Raw genomic sequence first — 23,308 nt, 5'->3', positions numbered from 1 at the left:
ACAGTAACCTAAAAGTTCAAATAAGATGGCAAAACTAAAGTATTTTGTTAAGTGCACACAGCAAACTATGACTCACACTTCTTTCATCCATTAAGAGTTGTGTGGCACTTTTCTCACAACAACCCCATGAGATACATACAATGGGATATCCAAGTGAATTTTAAAATTTTATTTCTATTGATGCTAAATTTGACAACACCAAACAAAATGTAAGGACAAAAAAAGATGGATGATTGTATCTAAAACTGCAAATCTCTGTTATAAAAGTTTTCTTTTCATTAACCTGTTTTTACAGATAGAGAAATTAAGAATCAGAAAGGTTAAGTGATTTGTCCAAAGTTTCAACAGTTATAAAGTGGAGGTCCTAGAATTCTATCCGGGATCTTCTAGCTCCCTTATGCAGGGTATTTTCCCCTATGTCATGATGTTTTTCTTTATGTAGTAATAATCATAGGAACAATCATCCCATTTACTACTCCTTAGGCTCCTCAAAGCCAAAACAACAAGCATAATGGAAAATCTCCACCAAGTACATGCTATACGAGAATCATCAGAAATGACTGAGGATATTTTATCTGAAAAAACAAGAACTAAGGGGAAATATAGAAGCCTTGAAAAGGATTTGAAAGATTATCCAGTGGAAGAGGGCTCAGTCCTTTTCTACTTAGTCACTGAGAGCAGAACTAGTAACAATTGTTCAAAGTTGCAAAGAGCAAAGTGAAGCTTAACATCAGAAAAAAACTTCCAAACAATCAAGACTTCTCCAAAGCCAATGAACTGCCTTGGGAAGTGGCAGGATTCCCCTCCTAGAAGGCCTCAAGCAGAGGCCAAATGTCCAGTCATCAGATGTGTTGCAAGGAGGAGGATTCTTTTTTACAGTTATGAGTGGAAGTAGCTGAGATAGCCATGGTGGTGCCTTTCAATTGTGACATTCTGTGGTTCTGAAATTCTGTGGTCAGAGACTTTGCCAGTCACATCTTAGATCCTTCTGTGGGAATGTTGGGGCAAATACAGGAAATAAGATGCCATAAGACAGACTGGCACAGATCCTTGCCCATTCACCATTCTCAACCACCTGCATCAAACTCCCATAACCCAACCTTGATTACAAAGTTAATGAAAGCATCATGAGTCCCACTCTCTATTAAAGAGTAGCTAATAACTGAAGTCATAATAACACAGTGGACATCAATGGCACCTTTCATCTGGCAATCTACCACAGGCAAGCATCAATTAATGCTGAGGGAGCCTTTGCTGGCCCTCCATGGTACAAAGATTTTTGAGGACACATTATATATACATGACCAAATTAATGTGTGTGAAGAGGAGTATCAATGAGCATTAAAAAACCACCTACTATGTGACAAATAATATACCAGGGATATAAAAACAAAGAAAAGAACAATCCTTAATGGCAAGGAGGTTTCCAGAGCAGGAACTCAGAGAATCTAGCAATTCAGCTTGTCAACATGTTCTTGGTAATATATGTATTCATCCATAGAAAGAGCAGAGAGTGGTACTAGCAAGCTAGTCCAACCCTTCCCTTTACAGATGAGTCAGTAATGGCACAGGGAAGATCACTGCTTTGCCAAATGCCACAAAAATATTAGGTGGCAGTACCAGGATTTGCATTTAGGTCCTCTGATACCCAAGCCAGCTTGCTTTCTTTATACAGTTCTAAGCAAGTCCTACAAAGGTAAACCCCAAAACACAAATCTTTCCTCTTCTGATCCACAGTATTCAATCTAGAAATGAACATATCACCTAAAGGTCTTTGTCTCCTTTTTTTCAAAATGTGAGTTGGGTAAAAACTACCAGGACTTGTCATTTCCCCAATATTTAGCAGTGTTCAAATATGAGTAATTACCCTATAATGCTTCTGTCATTCATTCATTTGTGCATGCATTCATTCATTCAATCATTCATCACCCAAAAGGGAAAAATACAGGAAGAAGAAAGCTCAGTGACAAGAGTCTTATCCACCCAGGAAAATGGGGTGAAAGACTGAGCCAACACTTCCAGGGATTCCAGATTGCTTGCTGTAAATCCCCTGGCTCATATTCTTTTCTCAAATATCCAGCTAGGGAAGGAGAAGAGTGGATATAGTAGGATGAGCCTGGGGTTATACATCAAGGAGAATTCAAATGACTGAGTACTAGTCCCAATTATATCAATGACTCATTATGGGATTTAAATAAAGCAAGACCTCCTTCCCCCTACCAAGGGACTTAATTTCTTTATCTGTAAAGCAAAGGAACTGGATAAAATAAAGTCCGGTCAGACTAAAGGCACACAAAACTCCTAATGATGCCAAATCAGATTAAGTACAGTTGAGGGGCAGTTAAGTAGCACAGCACCAGCCTGAAATTAGGAGGTCCTGAGTTCAAATCCAGTCTCAGACACTTGACACTAACTGTGTGACCCTGATTAAGTCACTCAACCCTAATTAGCCTAACTTTTTTTAAAAAATGCAATTGAGAAACATCTAATAAAATAAGTAAAAATATAATAAAACATAGATAAATGTTAATTTGTGGTTTTCTAAGTCACTGTGAGCTTTTCAGGTTTCTGGGTTTTATGCCAGTTTGACTCCACCAAACCAGTAGATCTTCAGAACGTCTCTTCCAGCTCAAATATTCTAAGATTCTTTTTAAAGTTTAGTTCACTATGCATATTCCATCAATTCAGGAAACTTATTCAATTGAGAAACTGAATTAGGGTTTCTATACCAAGGAAGGAAAAAGAGTGAAAGAAAGATACATGCAAAAATATGTATTTATAGCAGTAGCTTTTGTGATAACAAAAAAAATGGAAACACAGTAGGTGTCCATCATCTAGAGAAATGGCTGGATAGATCATAATTTGTGAGTGAAATGGAATATTACTGAATGGGAAGAAATGAGGAATTCAGGACAATTTGGGAAGACTTGTATGAATTGACCCAGAGTAAAGTGAGCAAAACCAGGAGGAATTATTCAGGACCACAATAGTGAAAAGGAAAATAACTTTGAAAAACATTAGATATTTGGAGTAATTTTATTGAGCCCCTTTTCCCCTTTATTTTTTATTCTTTGTTATTGGCGGGGGTATAAGGAAAGGGGATGAACTAAATGCCAATTCTACCAGACAGAAAGGAAGGCTTTCTTCCCTAGAGCGACAGAGTTGTTCAGTTCCTAGGAATGGCTGGATAAGACAGTCTGTAAAGTCTCTGGTGTCAGTCAAAGATGAGCACTCACCTGGCTGCAGTTCAGGTAGAGAAGGCTGGCAATAAGCTGGACAAACTTGCTATCCCGAAGTGAGACCTGAACATCTTTAGGCAGGGGAGTCATCTCCCCCCTCAAGTTCTTGGTCAGAAGCTGGAAGAAGAGGAAATGTTTCCAAGAATCAAAGGATCTTAGAAATTTCTCATCCAACCCAGACCCAAACTGGAATCACTCCTCCCAACAGCCCATTTCAAGGACATGCATTGAGGGGAGTCATCTGTCTCCAGAAGTTACTCATTTCATTCTACTTTGGGACAGTTCTGTTAAGAGCTGTCCTTTAGGGGTGGCTAAGTGGCGTAGTGGATAAAGCACCAGCCTTGGAGTCAGGAGTACCTGGGTTCAAATCCTGTCTCAGACACTTAATAATAACCTAGCTGTGTGGCCTTGGGCAAGCCACTTAACCCCATTTGCCTTGCAAAAAATCTAAAAAAAAAAAAAAAAAAAAAAAAGAGTTGTCCTTTATGCTCCTGAGACAATCCATGGTCCCACAGATCAAAAAGAATAAGTAAGATCCTTCTTCCCATGATACCCTTTCAGTTACTGAAAGAAAACAATGCTTCATCATCCTCTATCCCTTTTCTAACCTAAACATCCCTGTTTCTATCTTCTTCACAGAACTCTCATCCTCTCAATAAATATCCTTCCCCAAACTACAGCATTCATAACTGGACACAATTTTTCAGAGGTGATCTGCTCAGAGTGGAGAAAAGCAAGATTCTCACCTCCCACATTAGGGATTCTATAAAAACTATCCATCTAACTTTTTTGACTGACATGTTAAATCATTGATTTCTATTGGATTTGAATATCACAAATTGCATCTCTAATCTGCTTGCATTTCCATAGGTTTTCCTTCATGTTGAGAATATATTCCTTTTTCATTTGTGTCTGATAGAAAACCCCTGCCTTTCTTCAAGGCTTGCTCAAGTGGTAACTGCTATATAAGACCTATTCTCCTGCCCCCAAGTACTCTTGCATAGAAATACAAAAATAGAAATCTACACAAAATAGAAATATTCAGAAATACACAAACATAGCAAAAACAAAAGGAGAAATACACACATGGACAGCAGACAGTCAAGACCCCCTAAACATACATAAAGTATTTAATATGCTATCTGTTAACCACTAATAGAGAAGGAACACCAGGGAGCAGAACAAGAAACAATGGGTGGATATTCTAGATAGATATTTTAAAGCTTATTATAAAGGAAAACTTTTGAATCATTAGTTCTACAACAAAGTAGAGTATACTATCAAGAGACAATTGGCTAGGGACAGCTAGGTGGCATGGTGGATAGAGCACTGGCTCTAGAGTCAGTCAGACCTGAGTTCAAATCCAGTCTCAGATACTTAATAATTACCTGTGTGACCTTAGGCAAGTCACTTAACCCTATTGCCTTGCCAAAAATTAAAACCAAAAGAGAGAGAGAGAGAGAGAGAGAGAGAGAGAGAGAGAGAGAGAGAGAGAGAGAGAGAATTAGCTCCTCATCATTAGAGGTCATCCAGTCTAAGGCCAAATGACCACTTGCTATGAATGTTATGGAGAAAATCCTTGATCAGGTTTGGATTAAGCTGGTGAGATCCTGAGCTTTTTGGCTTGGGTGGATTTCTTATAACCAATTACATATTCATTCATAAAACCATATGGACACCAGTCCATTCAAATTCATGTATACATATATTCTCAGACATGTGTGTACATGAACACACACACACACACACACACACACACACACATAAATATATATGAGCCTACAAGCCAACTAGATATTTACCTTCTTCTTGTCCTCTAGACTGAGGTCATCTCGGCCCAACACATAAGAGAGCTTGGCCAGAGCTGCCTCAGATGTCATATCAGATCCAGAGATGATGCCAATACCCGATAAAGCCTATAAAGAACAAAGAGAGATAAGGTTAGAAAGACATCCTGTACACCCTTCGGTTACCCTGATCCCTAAGACTGGCCATTACCTATTTCCCTACCTCCTACCCCTAAAAATGTTCTGTATCTCAGCTCAGAGTCCAAATGGCTAATGCTAGTATTGCTGAAATAGAAAAACATCACTCACACAATGACCAGTCATGCTTGAAAAACTGTAAGCACCCTTCACTCAGTCTGACTCTAAACTAGGAATGTGAGGATTCTGTGGTATTGAGAAAGAAGAAAGGAAAGAGTCATGTGGGGGATGGAGGAGTCAAAGAACAAGTAAGGAATAAAAGAATGAGTGATATGTTTGCAATGTGTGAGAAGAAGACACCCAAACTGAGCCAGGTAGCCTTGATTCTAATCCTAACCCTGCCAGTAAGGCATTGTAACCTAACTCAAGGTTCTTTCCTCTCCCTTGTCCTCAGTTTCCTTGTATGGAAAATAAGGAAGTTGGACAAAATGAACCCTAAATTCCTTTGTGGATCTTATATTCCATGTTTTCTGTTCTAAATGGAAAAAAAATGGATGCATGTATATAAAAAAAAAGTTTAGCTCTGTAAATATCTTCAGTGTTAGCATCCTAGCCCTTTGTTAACAGCAAAAGTACATGAACAAAAGTTTCAGATAGCCTTATTGCCCTATCTTCCTCTTTATACTATAAAAAGCAATTACCTTTCACTTTAAAAAATGTTCTAATATTCTATATTCTGAGAACTTCCCATCCTGGTAATCCACAAGCAATATCAATAGATCCTTTCCTGAGCATAACTTGACTTCAGTCTCAGGAAATATTTTTGAGCCAGTTGGCCAGTCCCCAAACTGTAATTCTGGACAGAAAATCACATACAACCAATCTTGGCTCTACCCCCAATTTAACCTTCCCTCACCATGCCAGCTGCGTAGTCTGAGGTCACAGAACCCTGTAAGCAGTGGGTACAGTTGATAATGACCATTCCCCTTTCTGTGGCCTTCTTCAGCTCCCAAAGCAATTCAGGGTTGGTTGGTCCATTGCCTGTGCCAAAAGTCTCCATCACTACTCCCTTCATGGGAGGCTGTAGGAAGGCCCTCACCTACCAGGAGAAAGCCAGAATGATCAGTGAATAATACCAAAGAAGAAAAAAAAGTAAAACTAAAGGTTTAATATAACATGAAGAGGCCCAGGTTATGTCAGGAAGCCAGATTTCTAAGTTCACCCTGATCACCAATGTACTGAATAATTTGGAACAACCCTGCCTGTTCTCACTGGACATTCCATTAAATGAGAAGGATGATGATGATGATGATGATGATGATGATGATGATAACAATAACAAGGATAATAATAATACTACCTAGGTCCTGCCTCTCTCATGGCACTTTTCTAAAGACTAGTGAAAGAAAAGATCTATAATAAAATTTCTTTAAAAAGCTATACATGTAATTATAATGACCAACTAGGGCCTGAAGACTTAAGAAAATAATCTCATTCTTTTCTTTGCTAAGGTAAGGGGCTTAACTGCATATACTGTCAGGCACATAGTAATGAAATGTTGTTTTGTAGATTTTTTTTCTCTTTCTCTTAATCATGCTTATAAAAGATGGTTCACTAGGTTAAAGGAGTGGGTTGAATATATTCAGAAAATAAGACAATATAAAAACCAAAGATATCAATAAGATAAAGACATATACATGTACATAGTAACTTTAAAGCTTCCTTAACACATATAAACACACATATATAGTTGCTAGAAACTCGTTACATTGATGATCTCAAAATCTGATATATATATACATGTATATTTATATATCTACATATGAACTCACAACCTGATCTAAATATACATATATAGATATGTATATTTTTACATGTTCATATGAGGGTGATCATGTTTGGCCTTCATTCTCAAAGAAGATTATGACATCAGGGAAGTTTGCAATGAAAAGCACATGAATTGGATTTGAATGAGGGGATGCTGTACTAAATCACCAGTCTTATGGGTCCAGTGGCCAGATTTGAATCAGGATGACTGGAGATGATCCAGGATGTGAGGCAATAAGGGTTAAGTGAATCAGGGAGCTAGATGGTACAGTGGGTCAGGAGAACCTGAGTTCAAATCCAGCCTTGGACACTTGTTAGACATGTGACCTTGGCCAAGTCATTCATATATATACATACATATATATATATATATATATATACACACACACACACACAACAATATATATATATATATACATGAAGATATAGTTGTAGATAATTTTTTTTACTGATGAACTGACAATCTGTTCTATATAAATATATATATATATAAATGTACACATGTATTTGTATATCCACATTTGAACTCATGATCTGATCGATCCATGTACAATATATGCATGTCTACTTGTACATGTATATATGATGATGGTAATATACACACTTCATTCTCAAAGATCATGACATCAGAGAGATGATGCCATGGCATATATGTAAATTGGATTTGAATGAGGGGGTGCTGTGCTAAGTCACCTGCCTCACTTTCTCAACTAGAGTCAATTGTACATGTAAACTCAAAATCAGGTCTATATTTGCTTATATGAACATATGTGTGTACATGTATGTTGTTGTGTATATAAACCTGTGTGTGTAGATCAGGTTGTGATTAATCAGTATACATATGTGTTTATATATATATATATATATATATATATATATATATATATATGTGTGTGTGTGTGTGTGTGTGTGTGTGTGTGTGTATTTATGCATGTTGAGTATATGAATGTATTATATGTGCATGCATATTCATCAGGATAAGTAGTTCCTAAGAGAAATTTCCTTTACCTATTTAGATCAGTCCCTTTTCTACAATTTAGATCTGGTACCCTGATAAGTTTAATGAGTTGTTCAGGCTCTTCCAGCAAGTGGAGGAAGTAGTGGAAAAATTGAGAAGATAAATGAAAGTGATGCAGGAAAATCATGAAAATCAAGTCAGCAGCTTGGTGAAGGAGATATAATATGTTAAAAACCAGTTCAGGTCAAATGGAAAAAACAGCCCAAAAGGCAAATGGGGAGAAAAATGCCTTAAAAAGCAGAACTGGCCAGATGGGAAAGGAGATAAGAAAGCTCTCTGAAGTAAATAACTCCTTCAAATGTAGAGTGGAGCTAAGGGTGATGACTTGGTGAGAAATCTAGAAACAATAAAACAAAACCAAAAGGATGAAAAACTAGAAGAAAATGTGAAATATCTCACTGGAAAAACAATTGACCTGGAGAACAGATCCAGGAGAGATGATTTTAAAATTATTGGACTACCTAAAAGTCATGACCAGGAAAAGAATCTAGACTTCATTTCTCAAGAAAGAATTCAGCAAAATTGCCCTGATATCCTAGAAGCAGAGGGTAAAATAGAAATTGAGAGAATCCACTGATCACCCTCTGAAAGAGATTCCAAAATAAAAACTCCCAGGAATATTATAGCCAAATTTCAAGACTCCAAGACAAAGAGAAAATATTACAAGAAGCCAGAAAAGAAACAATTCTACTACCATGAACCTATATTCAGGGTTACACAGGATTTGTCAATGTCTACATTAAGGGCTCATAAGGCTTGGAATATGATATTGCAGAAGGCAAAAAGAGCTTGGTTTACAACCAAGAATCAACTACCCAGCAAAACTGAACATTCTCTTTCAGGGGAAAAGATGGACATTCAGTGAAATAAGGGATTCTTAAACTTTCCTGTTGAAATGACCAGAATTGAACATAAAGTTTGACCTTCAAGTACAGGACTCAGGTGAAACATAGAGAGGGTGGACAGAAAGGGCAAGTTATGAGGGATTTAATGATGTTGAACCGCATGTATACCTGCTTGAGAGGAAGATACTGATAATTCATATGAACTTTCGAATTTATAAGAGCAGTTAGAAGGGGCATATATAGACAAGGCACAGGAGAGATTGAATATAATGGTATAATTTAGTATAAAGAGGGAGTCAATGGGTGATAAAGGAAAGTACTGGGAGAAAAGGAGAGGTAGCATGGGCTAAGATATTTCACATAAAAGAGTCAAAAAAGTTTTTGCAATAGCATGGAATGGAGGAAGGCAAGGGTGGGAGGAACAAGTGAGCCTTCATTCTCATTGGAAATGACTCAGAGAGGAAATAACATACACACTCAATTAGGGTATAGAAATCTATCTTAACCTAAAGGAAAAAGGAGGGGAAAGGGATGGGAGAAAGGGGACGGGGGGAGGGGAGGAGAGGTATAAGTGATAAAAGAGAGGGAAAACAATGGGAGAGGATAGTCAGATACAACACACTTATAAGGAGGGAAGAGGAGAAAGGAAAGAGAACAGAATAAATGTAGCTAGAGAGGAACAGAATAGAGAGAAATTCAGCAACAATAGCAACTGTGGGAAAAAAATATTGAAGCTACTTCTCTGATGGACTTAAGATAAAGAATGCAACCTATCCCAGAGACAGAGCTGATGGTATCTGAACACAGACTGAAGTATATTTTTCTCTCTCACTTTATTTTTCTTGAGGAGTATTTATCATTGGGGGGGGGGGTGTATGTTAACTTTCACAACAAGATTATTGTAGTAATGTAAAAATAAATAAATAAACCATTAAATAAATAAATATTTTTTTTAAAAGAAGACAATTAAGGGTCTGTGATCCATATGGATGAAAGAAGGACACATTCAGGAAATTACAAAGTTTTGAAGTATTTAAATAATACTACTGATAACAATTACTACTGTTAATTAACTAGTGAGATGTTAATTAACTGATGAGAAGCAGAGTAGAGTAGGAGTAATAAAGAGGGACAACCTTGGAGTCAGAAATTTCTGAGCACCGTGCTAAGAGCTGAACATACAATTTTACAGATAAAGAAAGGAGGTTGAGATTAGGCAACTTGTCTAGGGTTATATTTAGTAAATGTTCAAGACAGGATCTTCCTAATTCGCAAGTCTAACACACTCTGTCCATTAGGCCAAAGCAAAATATCTTCAGTGTATACGCAGAACCATTTCCAGCCCTGACTCTGACCCAAAAAGGGAAGCATTTTACTGCTGTTGAACTATGATCTCTCCTGGCAATGATAATGCCCGCACCAGGAAGTTCATGGAGCCACGATGGAATCTAGAGATATAAGCTTCATTATTTTATTTTTTAAAAAACCACATCATCAAAGCATTTTAAAATCTCACAAAGTACTTTCCTCATAATAATCCTGTAAGATAGATTGGGTATTATTATAATTGCTGATTGATTGATAATTTTAAAAATACGAAACCAATGCAGAATTAAGGGAAGTTACTTACCCAGCATCATATATACACATTTGTTCCTGATGCTAAACCATTTTTTCCACCAAATCTGTGCTGTCTCCTCCCTTCTAGAAGGGAACTTGTGTATTCTTATGGGAAGGCAGCACAGAACATAGGCCAAAACAGAGAAGGCTCAGCAGAGAAAACCAGTGCTGGATTTGAAGTCAGAAAACCTGCTTTTCATTCCCAGCTCTGCTGTTGATTTTACTACTTGCATGACATTGAACAAGTCTCACTGTTCCTTCTGGGCCTTTGATTCCGCAGCCCAAAACTGCAGGGCTCGGACTCAGTGACCTCTAAGGACCCTCCCATTTCTACATCCATGATCATTCAACCTTGTGTCCCTGTTGGTTAACCTCATCAGCCACCAGGATGACATATTTATAAACTGATATCTCCTTTGAGAACAGGAGCCCACACTCCCCCAGCAAAGCCTGGTGATTAAAATAACCTGGAGGGGGATAGGCCCACTACTGCTGAGCGACCTCAGATAAGCTCTGCAGGGCTCAGTCTGACAGCACATATTTTTATGAGCCATAAATCCGCACACAGGGACACAGAAATATTCATCAGCAGAACAGTGTGAGCTCCCTACGTTGGCCCCTGGAGAACCCAGGCCTCCTACCTAGGTGGCCAGAACTGCCAGTCCCAATAAACAGTCCTTTTAATCCCTTAGTCTACTCGACCCTTAGGAAGTATCAAATTCCAAGAATAATTTATTTAATTAAGGAGTCATAAGCAGATTTTTATTTTTCACCTGAGAAACATATATTTTATATAATATATATATATATATATATAAATAAATATATTTAAAATCAAGTTCATGACCTTGGGCAAAGAAAGCCTGATCTAGAATACTTTTCTGTTCTGGTTTTCTATGCTGATCTAAAGAGCCCATTCAATATAGAGATTCCATATTCTGTGATCACATATTGCCTCTGATGCCTTTTGCTCCATGATGGACAATGAGGCATAACGAAAAGGATACCAGGAGTGGAATCAGGAGAGGTATAGGCTGGATTCCCAACTCAGTACAATCTTCTTTAGCTGTATGGCTCTGGGAAATCACTTAATTGCTTTGAGACTCAGTTTCTTCATTTGTAAAAATGGGGATAACAATACTTAAGACTTAATACTTGGGGCGGCTAGGTGGTACAGTGGACAAAGCACCAGCCCTGGAGTCAGGAGTACCTGGGTTCAAATCTGATCTCAGACACTTAATAATTACCTAGCAGTGTGGCCTTGGACAAGCCACTTAACCCCGTTTGCCTTGCAAAAACCTAAAAAAAAAAAAAAAAAGACTTAATACTTAAGACTCCCTATCTCCTTCTGTGCCCTGAAGAGTTTTGATTTGAGGAAAGGAGGAGTTTGTTATTGATCATCTTCCCTCACCATCCTCCCTTTTGCCTTGACTTGCCTCAAAACAATTCTCATACAAAAGGCAGGATTGATTGATTACTTAGATCATAACCAAATACTTCCAAATAAGCCACTGCCATCTTTGTTCAAACCATCTTAGAAATGAGTCTTTACAGTGAGAAGCAGACTTCACAATTTCATAGAACAAGTTGCAAAGAGATGTCTAACAGATTCTAGTCAAATATATACTTGATCAAAGTTTCTCCTAGATAAATTTCAGAGACTATACAGCCTTCATCAACAGCAGTCTTCAGCCCTAGGTGATGGAGAAATCCACTGCATCCTAAAATAGTCAATTATACTTTTCCTTACATCAAGTTTAAATCCACCTTTCTCCTAATTCAGATCTTTGGGAGCCAAAAAGAATAATTCTAATCCCTCTTCTCCATGACAGTCCTTCAAAAATTTGAAGTCAACACCCATGTTCTCCCAAAGTCTTAATCCAGACTAAACATCCCCAGCTCCCTCCACCAATTTTTGCCAACTACCTGTTGAATTAAATAGATTTAAATGCTCTCTAGCTTCTTGCTTGTCACTGTCATAAACAACAGCACCTAGAACCATATATATGGTTCTCTGAATGTAGGCTGAACCAGCCTACTGCCAAGCCCAGCAATCTATATGAATAGATAAGTCTCTATTAATGGACCTAATCTCCAACAGTTTGCTGCTAGTTGGTGTAATCTACTAAAATCCCCAAATCTTTCCCCAAATGGATGTAGCTCACTTGTATTGCATTACTGAAGGACCCAAAAGGCCATTTTGAACCCACAAGGCAGACCAGACCTTATGCTTACCTCTACTGACTTTCATTTTGCTTGATTGAGCACAACATCCTCCCATTTCAATTTCTTTTTGGATCCTGACTGTCCCCAATGTTAGCACTCCCTCCCAGCTTTGTGTCATCTACATATCTGACAAGCATATAATCTATGGCTTTCTTCTAGTCACTAATAAAATTATTAAACAATAGTATAAGACCAAGAACAGATCCCAAGGGAAGTCCACTAGAGTCCATTTAGATGAAACACCAATAAGGCTCTTCTGGTTCAGTCAATTGAGCACCCAACTATATCTAGCCCTCATTTTACATTGTATGCAGGGTCAGCATGCAACTCTGTCAGATGCTTTGTTAGCTATACTCAGTTAGTTAAACTGTATCTACAGCACTGTCCTGATCTGCCAATTCGGTAACAGTGACAATAAAAGGACATGAGGTTAGTCTGCCATTTTTTTTATAAAAACCATACTAGTCTTTGTACCCATAACTTATTTTTTGAAATGTTATCTAACTATAACTTTAAAAATAATTCCAGGGGCAGCTAGGTGGCACAGTAGATAGAGCACCAGCCCTGGAGTCAGGAGGACCTGAATTTAAATCCGGCCTCAGACACTTAATAATTGCCTAGCTGTGTGACCTTGGGTAAGCCACTTAACCCCATTTGCCTTGCAAAAACTAAAAAAAAAAATGGTTCTAGAATTTTATCAAGACTAGAAGCCAAGCATACTTGGTATAATTAGTACACTTTGTTCTCTCCCATTCTTTTGGGGAATATCTCACACACACACTTCTTCATTCCTGTGACACCTATTCCTTTCTATATAGTCTTTCAGAAATAACTGTCAACTGCCCAGCAGTTACATCTGCCAGTTCTTTCAGCATCCTGAGACTTAGTTCATTCAGCCTTGTTACTGGAATTTATTCTCTTTTATCTCCTTATTTATTTTAGGTTTCAATTCACCATTGGCCTTTTTTGTTTTGTTATGATCCAAACAGAATTCTCCCAAGAAAAGAAAAAGTTCTGCCTGTGGCATGGTTGTGTGATCTGGCAAGCAATTTAACATCTCAATGGACCCAGAAAACTCTCTATGTCTCTATGCTACAGAGAAGGTATCCTCTCTATACCAATGAAATCAGTTCTCATCTAGACCATGCAACCTGTCTTGCTTTTATATATATCTAAGCTAAGAAATTCTTTTTTTTCAAAATGAGAAAAATAAGTAAAATGAGCATCAAATAATTCTGCTTTCTCCATTATCCATCATCACTGTTCCGTCTACTCTAAGAAATAAACCTTTAATTTTTTAAATCATCATCTTCTTTTGCTCAGAACTTTTAAAATACCCCACATATACTACCTTTTTTCTTTTGCCTTTAGCATTCATTGTCAAGTCATTTCATTCTGAGTGCTCTTGTATTTGATACTTTTCACAATATAAACCTTGATATTCATCCTCTATTTCCTGTCCTTGTTTTCATCTTTTTTATATATGTCCTTTATGGTTTGAAAAAAGCAATGAAGGGGGTGCGGCTAGGTGGTTCAGTGGATAGAGCACAGACCCAGGAGGCAGGAGTACCTGAGTTCAAATCTAGCCTCAGACACGTGGCCTTGAGCAAGCCACTTAACTCCATTTGCCTTCCAAAAACCTAAAAAAAAAAAAAGTAATGAAGGTCTTGAAGTAGAACCAACAAAACCCAACTCTCACAAAGCAGAGAGGTGGAGCATGGCTAAAATGGAATCCATGTACGTTGTCAGATCTGAGCAGTGTGATAATGTATTTGACAAATTGATTTTTTCTTTGTCACAAGACAGGGCTTGGGGGGAGTTGTTTGAAATAACTGATACAAAGACAAAAGCTTTCACCACAAAACATATTTTAAAAACCTAAGTGGGTCAATGATGCCTCTGTAAATTTTCTTCAATCTCTAAACAACTCACTATTTCCCTCTTCAATGGAGACTGCTGACTTAATTTATAGGCTGACTTAATCTATAAATTTTTAGCACATCTATTCACACATAGACTTTTAGAACTGGAAGGGACTTCAGAAATCAACTAGTACAGCCCATACAAAAGAATTCCCACTAATATATGGGTTGCTAAATTGTCACCCAGACTCTGCTTAAAGATCTCCATAGAGAGGGAACCTACCACATTCCAAGACAAGTCATTCCACTTTGAGAGAGTCTTAATTGTTCAGATATTACTCTTTACTTCAAGCCTACAATTGTGACTTCTGCTTATTGGTGTTCTACTTTCTTAAGTCAAACAGAACAAGTCTAATCCTTTCTCAACATAATAATCCTTCAAACAGTTGAGCACAGTGACCCAGTGATACCATTATCCCTCAATAGACCAAAGAAAGAGGAGAAAAATTCCTATATGTACAAAAATATTTTTAGCAACTTTTTTTTTGTGGTGGCCACAAAGTAGAAACTGAGAGGGTAGCTTTCTATAGAAGAATGAATTGGGGAATGAATCTGATGAAAGAAAAGTAACAGCAATATTGTAAAGTTAATCAAGTGTAAAGGATTTAACTACTTTAATCAATACAATGATCCATAACAATTCCAAAGGATTCATGATGAAAAATGCTATTCACCTCCAGAGAGAGAACTGATGAATTCTGAGTAGAGATTAAAGCAAATTTTTCACTTTATTTTTCTTGAGAGTTTGAAGTTTTTTGTTGTTGTTATTGTTTGCAACATGGTTAATATAGAAATCTTTTACATGACTTCACAGGTATAAGAAGTATCATACTGCATACAATCTCAATGGGTGGGGAAGGAACTAAAGGGAGAAAGAATTTCAAACTCAAAATTTTCAAAAATGAATGCTAAAAAAAAAAAAGAAATGAAGAAAGGGGTGGTGTCAGAGAAAACCAGGAAGATTTGGATAACAGTGAAATGAATAGACCCAAAACAGTTACCATTTATATGGTAAAAGCATTTTAAAGATAAACAATTATGAAAGACTCAAGAACTCAGGTCAATACAATTAATAACCAAGATTCCAGAAGACCAGTGATGAAGCAAACTGACAAGCAAGCTCTCCTAAAAAAAGGTGAACTCAGGGTGAAGACTGAGATATAAGTTTTTTGGGACAAGAGCCAATGCAAAAATTTATTTTGCCTGACCATGCATTTTTGTCACATTTATCTTTCTTTTCATTTTCAATGATATAAAAGAAAACATATTGTTCATTGGAAAAATTAAATTTTTTAAAAAAGAAAAAATATTGAGTACAGATATATCCTACCCATCCAGCGTCTTCTCATCTCTAGGCTAGAAAACACTCATTCCTTCAATTAATCCTCATAATATGAGTGTTAAGTTTCTTAAACATCTTCACATCCTCTTCTGGATGCTATTCATTTTGTCACTGTCCCTCATAAACTGTAATGACCAGCTAGAATTGAATACAATGTTCCAGAAGAGGTCTCACAAGAACAAAGTACAGTGAGATTATCATCTCCAAATTCCCAGAAATTATGCCTCTGTTAATGCAGTCCAAGTCTGTATTAGACTTTATGGCTTCCATATCACATTGCTGACTTATATTGAGTTCATAGTTCCAGAAACTCCTCAGATTATTTTTCAAAAACTGGCCTGTAAGTATGTCATCTGATAATGTGTTCCTGAAACAATTTTTCTATCACAAAATGCAAGATATTTATCATTAATGAATTAGCTCTTGCTTGCTGACAAGTCCCAGTGATTATCTATGAGGTCAAATTTTCCTCTTTGGATATGACCTTGAGTTCTTACTTGTTGCCTAAACTTTGAGCACTGATTCAAGATCATGGGTTTTCCTACTGGTTCCTTCCTTGGATTTGGTCTCCTGTGAATTTCTAGGTGTTTCAACTGCTATTCATTTGTCTTTATTGTACCTACTCTTTATGGTATCTAATGTGGAGGATACACATAGCCAGTTTTTTCTCCTTCCTCCATTCCTTTTAGTTTTAAAGCCTTTTAATTAGATTTGCAAATCATCTGACAAATATATTCCTACCAATCTTTGTAAGGTTAACTAGATCTCTGGCCAGGAATCTATCATTCATATATTTTATGCCATGATTCAGAAATCCAAATGCCAATACCAGACATCATGCTCTAAGCCAGCTGTTCACCTCCCTAATTAATTTTTCTCTTCTCCAGCTCTTATCTTCAGTAGGCAACAGTTAAGAATATATAACCTGTACCCCTATGGTTTTCAGCTTCTTGCCCAATATTAAATAATTGTTGGCAATATTTTTAAGTTCCTACTGGTAATATTATTTCTGCACAAATGAGTAAATCTCAAGAGGTCTGTTGCCTTTAATACATTCCCCCAGCAAGATAAGAGACTGTTCCCTCTAGTCTTTCTCTGAACTCTTTGAAATTTATTCTTCAAAAATTTACATGTCAGCCTATGCCCAGTTTTCATCACTTTCTTTATCACAAATTATCTTATGGAATCAATTTGCCCCTCCCCACAAAGTTTTCATTATTAATACCTCAAAGTCTAGTTCTTCTTTGTTGCTGAGAATCAGATCCAAGAGAAAAGTGCCTGAAAGATGAAATTATACTTAAAGGAAAGCAAGAAATTTTATCTGTCAAACACAAAAACACAGAGAGAGAGAGACAGACAGACAGAGAGAGACAGAAAGAGACAGAGAGAGACACAGACACAGAGACACAGAGAGACACGGAGACAGAGACAGAGACAGAAAGACACAGAACTAGAAAATATCAAAATGGTTTCAGTTCTCCATCACTACAATATCAAGCTGCCAGACCAGGTCATGTAAATGGATCACAGTTATTGAATTCAACTATTCCAACTTGAGGTCAACTATTCCAACCCCCTCATTTTACAGTTGAGGAAAAAGGCTCAGGAAACTGAAGCCCTTTCTTACTCCATTAATCTTCACCCAAGTACTTTCTGCCTCTTCTGGATTTTCCCATGTAATACTTCAATGTAGCCATGATTTCAGTGTGACTGTTTGATATAGTCATTGTAGATAATGTTACTCTACAAATTCCTTTAATCTATTTTGTTCCTTTTGAAAGAAGTTTAGCCTTCCTGAGTCATATACAAATTATAAGTGCCTTTTCAATATTTAAAATCAGATGAGTCTTTTTGTATTAGAAGCTTTAGTTAACCTGGAAGTCAGACTGCGATTTTAGAGATCAAAGAGACAGAATCAGGGAATCTTAGAATACTGATGCAAGAAGGCATCTTGGAGGATATCTTGTCCAAATCTCTGGCCAGAGAAGAACATGCTCTGTACTAATCCTGACAAGTGGTCATACACCCACTGATTGAAGATCTCTAGCAATAAGCAACTCATAGACGAGTGGGAGGGGTCTTAGAGGCTCTTTAGTCCAAATTTCTCATTTTACAGTTAGGAAAACTGAGGCCAGAGAGGTCAAATGACTTGCCTGAGATTAAATGATTAGTAAATCCTGAGTTCAAAGCATTTCCCACTGTTCCTCTGCCTTTTATACAGATCTAAGCTTAGCTATGGGCAGTGACTTGCCCAAGGTCACTTTGAAATAAGTCATCACTTACAGGTATTTCCTTTAATTAGTTTAGAAGACATCCTAATTAACCTTCAAGGTAGATAGTAAAATCCTGCACCAAGTTTCAAAAGGATCAAAATTCCCAATTCTCTGCTCCTTGGACTTAAAAATCTTTTTGACAGTCTGGAATTAAGTTTAAGTCATTGTTAAGACACACACACACACATCATCTGATTTCAGGGAAGCTTTGTACTATATACTTATCAAACTTAATCTAACTCCCTAAAAATTTTGAATAAATCAAATTTTTTATAATTTACCTTTATTTTAAATTTATCAAGGAGACATTCTACTAAATAAATCAAATAGTGAATCCTTTGATAAAGTAAAAAAAAAATTACCTTTCCTTCTTTCTCCTCAACCTGTATTTTAAAAAAATCTGTTTTTCAGGTGTTACTGAAAGTTAGTAAGACTACAAGTTAATTTGTTTAAAATGTATAAATTCTAACCCTGGCTCTACCACCAACTCACTCTGTGATCATAGGAATATTCTTTTCCCTTTTTAGGATTGAGTTTGTCCAGCTGCAAAATGAAAGGATGGAACCAAACATGAAATGACTATGATTCCCAGCTCAACCCCTAACTCATTATGTGACCAAGTCTCTTTCCCTCTCAGTTTCAATTTCCCCTCTGTTAAATGAAAAAGTTGGATTACATTGCTTCTAAGGTCCCTTCTAGTTCTAAAACTCTATGACCTGTTCATTCATTCTATATTTATTTATTAATCATCTGTTCTGGGAAGTGGCTGCAAACTTGGCCCTAGAGAGGAGTTGAGAAAATGAATCTTCCTCCCTTCTTTGTAGAGGTTGGCAATTACTAGAGTGGAACATAATATATACTGCCAGATTTGATGGATGTATTGGTTAGCTTTGCTAAAGGTATTTTGCCTCTTCTCCTCCCCGCCCCTTTTCCTTTTAATACTATGTTACATGGGATAGCTTATTAGGTAAGTGATGGGAGAAGATATATTTGGAAATGAAGGTACTGTTAAAAAAAAATCACCAGTTAGGGCAATCTTCCCCACTTCCTTCATCTCTTATTCCCCTCCATGGGCCAGGTCTCCAAACCCATATAAAATAGCTAGTTGCAAGGTTGTCCTTGCCCCACTACCCTCCCCATTCACCCAAGCTATTCTGCAACTGAACTTTTAAAATGTTTTGTCTAATCTCAGTATTTGGTATAAGAGTTTCATAAATGCTTTTTCAATCAAAGACAGGGTCCATGCCCTCAGGAAACTTATAGTTTAAGTATACAAACAAGCTACAAACACAGATCACTATAGCATACAATATCTTACAGCAAATGCAAGAGAGAATTATGGAAAAAAAGTTTTATGTGAGGACTGAGGAAGTGAATTACCAATCAAGGGATCGGGGAAGGCTTTCTGGAAGGGGAAGCATTGGATTTGGCTACAGAGAATGTGTAGTAATTCAATGGGCAAACAGGGATTAAGGACATTCTAGGCATAGAGAATGACGTGAGCAAAAGTACAGGAGTAGGAGAACACAATGCCCACCTAGAAGGAAACATTAAGGTGTATGGAAGGACATAATATTAGACAAGGTTGAAAAAAGAAAGCTGGTAACAGATTGTAAGGTGTCAAATGCTGAACAAAGGAGTATAAATTTTACTCAGAAGGCAATAGGGAGCCACCAGAGATTTGAGCAGGAGTGATATGACCAGATTTATGTGAAAGAAAGACAATTCTGACAGTAAGAAGAAGGATGGATAGAAAAGGAGAGAAAAATGAGAATAGAAAGACATTTAAGAAAATTATTGCAAAGGTCCAGGCAATCACAAGACTTTTTTATTAGGTTGATGGTAGTGGGAATAGAGGGAATGATTTGGATTTGAGAGTAATTAAAGAGATACAACTTCAGAGTCTTGGAAACTGATGGGAAAGATGAGGTAGACAAGAGTCAAACATAACCTCAGAATTTGGGGAGGCTAAGTGGCACAGTGAGTGAGTCCTTGAGTCCAGAGGACGTGAATTCAAATCTGGCCTCAAATTTTCATGCGCTGTGTGAATATGGGTAAGTCACTGAACTCTGTTTACCTTGTTTCCTTCATCTGTAAAAGGAGTTCAAGAAGGAAATGGCAAACCATGACAGTTTTGGGGGTTTTTTGCCAAGAAAACCCGAAATGGGGGGTCTCAAAGTGTCAGACATAACTAAAATGATTCAACAACAACAATCTCAGAGTTACAAACATGGAAGGCTGTGGGAATGGAAGAACCATACAAAGAAGCAGTTAGGGGCAGGAGTAGAGGAACTCATAGGACTTCCAGGTGAAGGTGTCCTGTAGATACAGAAGAAAGTCTGGAGCGGAGACAAGGAACCAAGACTGGAAACAAAGATGAAGCAGTTTTGGTCCAGAAGGAACAGCTCAGTCATGGGGTGATTGAGATTGTCGAGGAAAAGAGTAGGACCTGGGAGAGGGTAATGAGATGAGTGCAAATGAGAAGGGACACCACTTCTTCTATGACCAAAGGAAGGAGATGGATGATAGGACTACTAAATTTTGAGGCATGGAGGATGCTAGAGAAGGAGTTTGAGTCAGATGCTCTGCATCTTTTCAGGATAGCAGGAGCTTCTATTTTAAATTTGGTTTGGAGAAGAGTCAGCATAGTTCACAAGATCATAAATGTGCTCAAAAATACTTTAAAAGTCATTAATTCCAAGCTTCTAATTTTATAAACTGAAGCCAAGACAAATTATATCACTGGCCCAAGATCTCACCGGTAGTAAAGCAACAAAACACCTAGTTCCTCTTACTTTAAAATCAGCACTCTTTTTCCATTGAGAAGAAAAGCTTTGGAACAGAACCAAGCGAGGTAGAGATTCAATAAGGGCAGACCATAACACTAAAGTCTCTTCCAAGTCTGACTTTTTTTAAAAAAACCAAAACTCTGATTTCATCAGAGTAGAGAACTCCTAGTGAGAAAATACCCAACATCAATGTGGATGGCAATTGTCCTACAACTTATAATGTTAAGAAAGCTCTGGGACACTGAGAGGTTAAGTAATTTGCCCAGGGTCACACAGCCAATGTGAGCCTGGCTCAGGTGAGATTTGTACTCTCACTTCCTATAGACTATGATTATTGTTATTGCTTAAAAGAAGGCAGACCAATAATAACATCCATTTGGATGAAGTTGGACCTGATCATCCCAAAATCTCAGGCACCATCCCAAGCCCCAGGGCCTGTGCCTACCATGACCGCAGTAATCCCTGGATAGAGCCGCAGGACGCCAACATTTCTCTCCATGTTGCTGTGCACCTCAAGCTGTTTGTTCACACTGGCCTTCAACATGAGTTCAAGGTTGACTGTTGGGCACAGAAACAAGGCTACTGAAGACTTCAACAAGAGAAGCTATCATGAGTCCCTATTTCTGTCCTGTGTTGGGGGGGGAGCTTAAGAGTGGTATTCCCCTTTTTCCTACTGCTACTCCCCACTACCCATTCAAACCAGACCCTGAATCCATTCTATGTCCTTCAAATCTTTCCTACCATCCCTGTCCATGCCCATTTCTCCAGACTTTGAATTCCTCCCCCTTTAGACCTCATTTCACCCTTAACTGGACTCCTCTACTTGTCACTAGCAAAAACTGTGTATATGTCCAGTCTCCCCCAGGTCAATGAAAGTTCCTCAAGGTCACACCTCACCCAACTCCTTTCCTGATCCCCTATCCCTGCCCACCCACAGCAGAATGCAGCAAAGCTAAAAACATTCCATCGGTATTCAACAAATTACATCCCTTCAGGATTGCATTTGTGGAGACTTACTGTCAAGGGGACAGGACAATCACACCAGGTCTTCAGCCTCCCCCAAACCCATTATTCCAGATGACATCATATGACAATGAACAGAGAAGGCAGGTCCAAAGGGTCAGAGAATCATAGAAGAGCAGAGTTTTGAAAATGGGGTGGATATAAAAGAATTTGAATTGATGCTTTGTTGTTGTTTTTTTGTGCATTTTTAAAACCAACATCTGAGTTCCTTTTTCTTCTAACTGCCCCTTCCAGAATAGCTGCCCATAGTGATGGATCCTAAGAAGGACCTGCCTCTCTCCAGACCTCATTGTCCTCAGCTGCAAAACAAAAGGATAAAACTAAAGGATTACTAAAGCCCTTCTATCTCTAACATTTTAAAATTATATAGTCTAAGCTCTCTCTTATATCTGATATTTTACTTTTATTAATGGTTACTTTTTTCTTTTTTTTCTAAGGTTTTTGGTTTTTGCAAGGCAAATGAGGTTAAGTGGCTTGCCCAAGGCCACACAGGTAGGTAATTATTAAGTGTCTAAGGTGAGATTTGAACTCAGGTACTCCCAACTCCAGGGCCAGTGCTCTATCCACTGCACCACCTGATGCTCTATCCACTGTGCCACTAGCTGCCCCTGATGATTACTTTTGTTTAAAGAATGAACAGCTAGGTTACTCACTGGGCCTGGAGACATTTTCCTGAACTCCAATCTGACCTCAGGCACTTACTATCAGTGTGACCTTGGGCAAGCCACCTAACGCTATTTATCTCAGTTCTGCATCTATTGTATGAGCCAGAGAAGGAAAGGGCAAATCACCCCAGATTCTTTGCCAAAAAAAAAAAAAAATCCCATATGGGGTCACAAAATGTCAAACAAGATTGAAATGACTGACAAAAACTAAGACAAATGACATTTGATTTGACCTTCCAACATGAAGGACACACCTCAACTCCACAAACAGTGAATGAATGAAAGTATGAATTTAATATTCAGAGAAACTTTTTGAGAGAAACAGGTCAAGTGGAAGTAGAGTGACCATTTCTCAAGCTTCACCAGACGACCTCTAAGGTGAGCTCCTTGAGGGGAAGGACTTTCTCTTACACAGTCCCCTATCCTATATATGGCCAAAAGTCTTTGGAGATAAGAACACTAATTTCAGAGTCAGAAGCCCAAGTTTCAAATCTTGGCCTCCAACACATAACTATGTCCAAGTCACATCATCCCTCTCTATCACAGTTTCTTCTTCTGTAAAATGAAGACCATAATAATAGCTAACATTTACAT

General features: G+C 37.8%; 1 protein-coding gene across 3 annotated transcripts in view; it reads right to left on the bottom strand.

The window, feature by feature from the left end:
• Positions 1-23,308, bottom strand: part of ASPG (asparaginase) — a 130,191-nt gene that overhangs the window by 53,512 nt on the left and 53,371 nt on the right. For all 3 annotated transcript variants that reach the window (XM_074213218.1, XM_074213220.1, XM_074213219.1), the window contains exons 7-10: positions 21,472-21,584; positions 6,081-6,263; positions 5,042-5,155; positions 3,237-3,356 (exon numbers count right to left, since the gene is read on the bottom strand). In XM_074213218.1, the coding sequence (XP_074069319.1) occupies positions 3,237-3,356; positions 5,042-5,155; positions 6,081-6,263; positions 21,472-21,584 (530 nt within the window). The remainder of the gene's footprint in view (positions 1-3,236; positions 3,357-5,041; positions 5,156-6,080; positions 6,264-21,471; positions 21,585-23,308) is intronic.

Source organism: Macrotis lagotis, chromosome 1, assembly GCF_037893015.1.
Source record: "Macrotis lagotis isolate mMagLag1 chromosome 1, bilby.v1.9.chrom.fasta, whole genome shotgun sequence".
Taxonomy (NCBI): Eukaryota; Metazoa; Chordata; class Mammalia; order Peramelemorphia; family Peramelidae; genus Macrotis; species Macrotis lagotis.
The sequence above is the reverse complement of the archived record's forward strand: the minus strand, read 5'-3'. Positions and strand labels throughout refer to the sequence as shown.